Source organism: Aspergillus stella-maris, assembly GCF_047715825.1.
Source record: "Aspergillus stella-maris strain CBS 113639 unplaced genomic scaffold BDV14scaffold_7, whole genome shotgun sequence".
Taxonomy (NCBI): Eukaryota; Fungi; Ascomycota; class Eurotiomycetes; order Eurotiales; family Aspergillaceae; genus Aspergillus; species Aspergillus stella-maris.
The window spans coordinates 132998-140714 of NW_027396801.1; the positions used below are offsets into that span (position 1 = coordinate 132998).

At 51.3% G+C, this 7717-nt stretch overlaps 4 protein-coding genes across 4 annotated transcripts; 1 reads left to right on the top strand and 3 right to left on the bottom strand.

The window, feature by feature from the left end:
• Nucleotides 1-14: 14 nt before the first annotated feature.
• BDV14DRAFT_211329 (uncharacterized protein) lies at nt 15-3193 on the top strand (the record flags this gene model as incomplete). Its single annotated transcript, XM_073776077.1, has 3 exons — nt 15-1045; nt 1959-2099; nt 2220-3193. Exons 1-3 carry the CDS (start codon nt 385-387, stop codon nt 3191-3193), a joined length of 1776 nt encoding a protein of 591 aa, XP_073631713.1. The 5' UTR covers nt 15-384.
• Nucleotides 3194-3216: 23 nt separating this feature from the next.
• Nucleotides 3217-5296, bottom strand: BDV14DRAFT_196567 (class I adenylate-forming enzyme family protein; the record flags this gene model as incomplete). The annotated part of the gene is made up of 3 exons (XM_073772472.1): nt 3217-3459; nt 3510-4381; nt 4447-5296. 3 exons carry the CDS (start codon nt 5294-5296, stop codon nt 3217-3219), a joined length of 1965 nt encoding a protein of 654 aa, XP_073631714.1.
• Nucleotides 5297-5762: 466 nt separating this feature from the next.
• Nucleotides 5763-6376, bottom strand: tpcL (anthrone oxygenase tpcL; the record flags this gene model as incomplete). Its single annotated transcript, XM_073772473.1, has 2 exons — nt 5763-6238; nt 6295-6376. 2 exons carry the CDS (start codon nt 6374-6376, stop codon nt 5763-5765), a joined length of 558 nt encoding a protein of 185 aa, XP_073631715.1.
• Nucleotides 6377-6747: 371 nt separating this feature from the next.
• Nucleotides 6748-7386, bottom strand: BDV14DRAFT_196569 (EthD domain-containing protein; the record flags this gene model as incomplete). The annotated part of the gene is made up of 3 exons (XM_073772474.1): nt 6748-6847; nt 6898-7094; nt 7201-7386. 3 exons carry the CDS (start codon nt 7384-7386, stop codon nt 6748-6750), a joined length of 483 nt encoding a protein of 160 aa, XP_073631716.1.
• Between the last annotated feature and the right edge of the window lie 331 nt (nt 7387-7717).

Genomic DNA, 7717 nt, shown 5'->3' on the forward strand with positions numbered 1-7717 from the left:
GCTGGTCGATTTCGCAACAGTCTTGCGACTCGGAGACCTTATAATGCCGACTTTATTGTTTGCTGTCTCCGACGCTCGGTCATCCTTCAGCGTCTACGATACGCCGCAAGGACTCCGACAGATCGGGACCCGATACCACGCAGGACAAGTTCCACAAAGCCATTATTGAATGTCCAATAGTGCATTAGTTTATTTGTGCCTGACGCCCGGTGTGGAAATGCCAGCCTTCTCGAGGGCCCCTGGGCTTGGAAAAAGCTAAATCAGACAAAGAAATAATCAATACAAAACGGTATATCAACGTCTGGGCCTTCTTCCATAAAGCATCCTGCCTTTCGTTTCACCCCCTACCAACCCTACTACCCATACACTTGTTTTCTATCCAAAATGCCCACCTACGCCGTCCTCGGCGCAACAGGCAACACAGGCAGCGCCCTAATCGAGAACCTTCTGACCAACCCCTCCAACACCATCCACGCCTACTGCCGCAACAAGTCCAAGCTGCTGCGCGCATTTCCACACCTCGCCGACAACAAAAATGTGCACGTCTTCGAAGGCTCCATTACCGACCTCTCCCTCATCCACGCCTGCGTCCGCAACACCCGCGCCGTCTTCCTAACCGTCACTACAAACGACAATGTCCCCGGGTGTCGCCTCTCACAGGAAAGCGCACAGACAGTCCTCGATGCCCTTCAAAAAGTCCGCACAGAGGAACCAGACGTCGCACTACCCAAACTCGTTCTCCTCTCCTCGGCTACAATAGACCCGCATCTCTGCCGCCGCATGCCGAAGATTTTCGTCCCGATTATGAAAACCGCTGCGTCGAACGTCTACGCAGACCTTATCCGCACTGAAAAGATCCTACGCGCAAACGAGGACTGGATTAAGACGGTCTATATCAAACCCGGTGGACTTTCCGTTGACGTGCAGCGCGGCCATAAGCTTGATTTCGACGAGCAGGAGTCGTTCATCAGTTATTTGGATTTGGCGGCTGCGATGCTGGAGGCGGCGGATGATGAGGGGGGTCTCTATGAGGGGAGGAATGTAGGTGTGGTTAATACGAATGGGGGGGCCAAGTTTCCACCGGGCACGCCCAAGTGTATTGTTGTTGGGCTGCTGCGGCATTTTTTTCCGGGGTTGCATAGGTATTTGCCTACTACGGGGCCTTCTTAGGGACTTTGTGTAGTTACAGGTTGAGTTGAAGGTGGGTGGAGGGAGGGGAGATAGTATGGTAGGCTAATAGATTCGAACAACAGTGTGATTCATTTACCATTTAGGACAAACAACTTGTATGTCAATAGTGTCTCTCGGTATTGGCCCCATTTTAAACTGCATGTTTTCGGTGTACTTTTGTTCCTACATACAACCAGGAGTAAAGTCTTTATTTACTCAATGATAGCAACCAGTCCAGTCCAATTTACAACGCATTGGCCCAGGTCTCGATGATCCCCGTTGTGAGACAAGCAGCCTCTCGGTCCTCGGTTTCGGGCATCAAGTACACCCTAGCATCCACGTCGATATCCGAGAAGACTAAACTGGGGTGTTGGATGCTGGAGTTAAGGCTGCGCGTTATATCCGGTGGGTGGTTAGTGTCGTATATAGCATCCAGTGTAGTACGGGCATAACGCTGTATAGATACACAAGACACCTGAACGACAGCCTGCCCAAGTACCACCCCCATCCAAAATTCAAGAACAGGACCAAGATCCCTCAATTCAACAACTTCAACACGAACCATCCCTGAAACAACTTCAAATTGAAAATGCCCTCCTCCAAAATCTCCCTAACACCCACCAACCTCGGCCAAAACATCTACACCCCCTCCCCACCCCCCTCATCCGCCCTCGAAATAACAAACACCCTCCTCCAATCCAACCACGACAAACTACACATCTTCTTCCGCAATCTCAACGGCCACAACCACCTCGTGCATAACCTTCTCTCGCGGCTTGCACTGGGAGCATCACCCGCTCAACTCCAAACGGCTTACGACGATGACTTACCCACCCAGCGCGCGATGCCGCCTTTTGATATGGGGATTGTGAAATGTATGGCTGATAAAGACTACTTCGAGGCGCAGATTGGCAAGATTGATCAGTATAGTAACTTTTTGAGATTTTTCGAGGGGGAGATTGATGCTGCGGACGCTGCCAATCACCAAAACCAGCCCAACGGGCATGGGGAAGCGAACGGAGAAAATGAGAAAGAAAAAGAGAAGGCAGGCGACGGGTGGAAAACCATCGTAAACGAATACGTCTTCTCGCGCTCCGCCATCGCAGAAAAAATCCTCCCGCTCATGTACGACGGCGCGTACCACTCTATCATCCATCTTGGATTGGGCGCGGAATTCAACCAGCCTGGTTTCATCGCTGAGGCGTTGGCTCAAGCAGCGGCCCATGATTCTTTCGGGACGGATACATTCTTCCTCTCGTCCGAGTCCAAGGCATCTGAAGATATCGCGGCCGGTGGAAGCAAAGAAGGGAAAACCCTCGTCTCTCTCCTCGATGATATCAGGAACACACCCGCCTTAATCGAAGCAGGCCGCGTCCCGGGATTAATCGGAACAATGAAGATGAAAAAATCCGTTCTGGTGAAAGCCGGCGAGGAAATTATCTCCATTGCGTCCAAATTCCGCGTGACGCCCGAAACTCTCGAGAGAAAGACAGCTGAAGTATTGAATCTCTGTGCTTATCTCGCTGGCGCAGCACAGAGGGATGGGTACGCAAGGAAAATCGACTTCTTCTTCATGCACTGCGTCACGAGCAGTATATTCTTTTCTGTTCTGATCAGGCAGGATTGGATTTCTCTTGGGGATAAAGTAAGGCTTGTTGAGTGGAAGGGGAGGCTGGATCTGATGTGGTTTGTTGTTTGTGGGGTTCCGGATCTGGATATCGGTGCTGTAAGCGGGTATATTGGTGAGAAGACGGGGGATATGTCCTGGGAAGAGCTCTTTATTGCTGTAAATGAGCAGCATGATGATGGGCATGTCGCGAAGTTTGTGAGGGCTCTCAAGAACGGCGAGGAGGTTTGTAGGGAGTTTGAGGGGCACGACGATTTCATGGTCAAGGGGGACATGTGGTTGAAGATTGCGAGGATGAGCTACGACACGACTATTGACACGACGATGCAGACGAGATGGGTTGTTATGGCGGGGATGGAGAGTGCTTGGGGGTGGGTTCCTAAAGTCGATGCCTAAAGTATAGATTGACATTGCTAGCCCTAACTCAGATTGAGATTCTGCGACAAATAAGACACCACTGCTTCCTCCACTTCCGGCCTAATGATCTTATGCGTTGCATTTACGGGGAATTTCTTGAGTTCCAGGTCTTTCAGATAGGTTATCCCCCGTAGGGAATATTGTTTCCCCAGTGTGTTGCTGACCTGCCGCTTGATCTGGGCTTCTGTCTTGTCGGTGTGGCGCTCCAGAACGGCAAAGGGGCCGTCCACGTTGACCACGCAGGCCTACAACTTAGCTTCTTCTCTCTGAAGATAATATGGTAGGGAAAACATACCTGAACAGAAGTAAACTTCTCCAACACACTCTCAACCGGAGCAGGCATAACAACCCCCACCCCCCCAACGCTCCTCATAATATCCTTCCTCCGCCCCAAAATAAACACCACCCCTTTCGCATCCATCATCGCCACATCCCCCGTATCAAACCACCGCCGTCCACCCTCTTCATAAAACGACTCCTTCGACACACCCGACAGGTACCCAGGAATAAGGCTCCCCACAGAAACATGCAAATCACCTAATTCGCCCCGTCTCGCCATAATGCCCTCCTCGCCGTTCCAGATTCGTACGGCTGCGCCGGGCGCGACCGTGCCGACGGGACTCATTTCGCCGTAGAAGGGGACTTTGATTCGGCCTTGTAGTTTGCCGGTTTTCTTCGAGTTTGAAGAAGGGGACGTGGACTGTGGGAATGACCACCAGAATGTACCGCTTCCTTCTGTCATGCCGTGATTAACCACGACTCCGGCGGAGGGGAATAACCTCCCTATATTCTCGAGTGTATCCCGCGTAACTGCATCCCCACCAACCTGGATAGTTCTAACACACGAAACATCAACCTCTGCAATCCCAAGTTTACTTTGTCGTTCCAGTGCCGCAGCGACACCGTGTACCATTGTCGGTGCAAGCACGATGAACGAAACGCGCTGTTTATCAATCGCCTCGACGAGAAGGCGGCTGTCGAACCCGTCGCCTGTCATAATGACTGTTCCGCCCTCGCGCCAGGTCTGGAGTGTTTGGGCTGGTGCTATGCCCCGCGCATTATGCGCTTGTTGGAGGGCGAATAATGGACTGGGATCTTTTGGTGTTGCTAGTAGCCACGATTGGCTTTGGAGGACGTGGGTTGTTCCGCTGACGAGGAGGGGGCATCCTACCCAATAACAGAAACAATAATTAGTACATGAGTCTAGAAGGACCCATTAGAGCTGGAATTACCTTTAGGCTTCCCCGACGTCCCACTAGTAAACAACACCGAAAAGACCCTATTCGAATCATCCGACCGTGCATTCGCAAGCAACGAAACCGTATCAGTCGCCGACAGAACCGACGCATTCGCATACGAAACAAGGCTTTTCCAGCGCCATGTAATCCTGGACTTGACCACTTCCTCGGAAAGCGTAATCCCAATGACGCCTCCAGCCTTCCGCTCAATGGCTAGATTGCGCAGTGCGGCGTCGATGGATTCTGCCTCTTTGGCGCCTTGGACTGCCACGACGGTCGGTTTGAGTAGACGCAGCATCTCGCGGAGGTCGTCATGTTTCGTTGCGGAGAGGTAGCTTAGGTCGAGACTTACGATTGTAAGACGCATTATCACGCTCATCCAGAGGAGAATAGTATACTCGATTCCGTTTGGTATGAGCATGAGGATCACCCCCGTGCCGTTCCCCTTTGCGCCGTGCGCTAAAAGGCCACCTGCAACTCGTAGCGCGGCGCGGTGAAGCTGTGTATACGTCCATGATAGACACCCCGATGTCTCGGAGTTCGCGTTCGTGTTCGCATTCGTATTCGCATGTGTCTCAGAAACAGCCTGGAGCTCAGATGCGATTCGCTTCGATTTCGTCCGCCCGTTTAGACTCCCGTTGATATAGTTTCCGATCAAAGTGGAGAGGTGGTTGTGGGCTTGGTGGGTGCTTATCACTGCTAATCCGTGCGGATTGGAGCGTAGGCCTCGCTCGATGTGTAGGAAGACGGAAGGGTCGTGGATGCTCAATGTGCCGCCGTCGAGTTCTGCTATCGCGGGTGGTTTAGGCGAGAGGCAGCAGAGGAGGGAGCGAAGGGTATCCATTCTTATTGCGACAAGGACAAGGTTGAGGATCTTGAATGTATCAAAGTTCACCAGGGGCTGGGGGTGAGCTGTGTGCAAGTACCCGATACCTGATTGTCACACTGGGCTTGGGCCCGGTAGAGACGGACGCTGCATTTCGTAAGTGCCTCAGGTACGTGTGTTTGCTACGTTGGCTTGGATGCATGAGCTCGGGGATCAAAATGCGATCAAACATGGTGCTCGGGGTTCGGTGGTGATACGACTGTTGCGAAAGGTTCCAATTGATGCATGGTGGACAGCGATGTGGATACTGATGGTAATTGTGGCAATAGTATGGTTTGAATGATTTATCGTATATGATTGAAGATCAAAACCCGGTACGAAGGTAAAGCCCTAGATCCATACCCAATCCAACTTCCGTCACTCTTGTCACACTATAAGCACTCTACCATCCTACAATCCACCAAGTCCCCAACGAGAGATGTCTTTAAACGCAAATCCCCAACCCCAAAACAGCAGCAAGCAACGGAAACAAACTCCTAACAAGATGCATCCACCCCCATTTCACAACCAACCCTCTCACCCCCTCAATCGTCGCCCCAGCGCCCGCCTCAGCATCAGCCATACCCGTCCCATTCCCATTTGATCCTCCCACTAGAAACCCCTCCGTCCCCCTCTGCAACCCAAACAGCACCTCATTCGTGCCATTCATAATCACCCACGTAAACGGCACCATAACCAATGTCAACACCCCAACAAGCGCAGCCTTCCGCCACGGCCGACTCTTGGAGCTCTGGACAACAGCGATGTAGAAGTATAAGACGGCTGTTGCGGCGGAGATGGTGGGCAGCGAGATGTGGCCGTAGTGGTAGGTGCGAACCCATTGGTGCAGGAGTTGCGGGGGGTGGGTTGTTGTGTCGAGGAGGACGGGGACTGTTATTGTGCTGAGGGTCATCATTGCTCCTATTTACAGTATTAGAAGATTAGGAGAGAGGGGTGGAATGGGAGCGGAAAGGTACCGGAAAGAAAAGAGCCCGAGACCACGGCTGTGCTTTTCAGGGTTGAGAGGGAGGGCGATGCTGAGAGAGTTCCTGTTGCCATGTTGGTGGTAGTCAATACTATCTAGAGATAGAAAGGATAGTGAGATATGCGAGATAATCAAGTCAGCACTAAGAGCTTAATCAACTCTACTTTCTTCATATCCACCCAAGAGCTAATAAACAAGAAACAATATCGGGCACGGTGATTGAACAACCCCTCGCTGTCCGAGCACTGCAATACGAAACGGACTACGTAGATCTATCCTACCTATCCATCGTGAAACAGGACACGCAATGATGCATTCGATGCTAGGTAGGAGGTAGGTAAAGCAAGGAACGACTGCATCGCTGCCAATAGTAGACTGTAGATCGTGGTACCAGCCAGCCATCACCAATAATGACGTTGAAGGACGAACACAATCACAATCACAATCACTTGGCGGCATCACCTTCCTTCTTCTCCTCCGGTACTCGAAAGTTATCGACTTTCTCCCCGCGGTCAATCCACTGCGTTATCCAGCCGATGGTCATCCTACATACATTAGTATTCCCAACCCATTTAGAAGAGACAGCATGACCTACCGACTCCTCCTCGTATCCGCAAACTTCTCATGATCCCCCACAAGATGCTCCTTATACCAAGGGTCGTCCTTGATGCGCTTATAGTCCTCGAAAGACCTGAACACAACCTGGCTGAAACAGTCGTAGTCGGCGATGTTCGCCATTTGCGGGTCCATGATTTCGTACATCAGTTCTTTTGTGGGGGTTGTGTTGTGGATCTGTCACTCATTCACCCATTAACCCGGTCACTCATTAGCACCTGGACTTGGGTAGGTAGGTTGAAAGTAGAGCTGGAGCGGGGTATCCATGGAAAATGGGACACACCTGAGTCCATCTCAGAATCCCATACTTGACCATGAGATCGGTCGTCAGTGGTGCTGAGACGGTCGTCATGTGCTTGCGGTAGTCTGCCTCGCTCATGCCGGGTTTCTTGTAGCCTAGGATTGTAAGGCAGAGGACTTGGTCTTCGGGATTGGTTGGGCCTGCGGGGTCGGTGATGTTAAGGGTCATTTTGCTGGTTCCTTTCTGGTTTAAAATTGGAGATACGATAATCCTGCTGTCTTGCTGTTTGGACTTACTGATGGGGTGGAAGGCATCTAGATATATACTTATATACGAGGAAATGACCCGACCCAAGCGCCCGGTCAGCGACGGCGACTTACCTACCTACCTATCGTCGGATTATTTGTCGCGCAGCTCGTATAGGTTTCTACAATCTGATGTCAGATTTGAAGAAAAGAAAGAAAAGAAGGTCAGATTGATTGCTATATTCGAATTTAGTCTACTCCACACTTAACCAACACAACTTCTAGCAAAGGCCGAAAGCGAAAAGCGAAAAAAA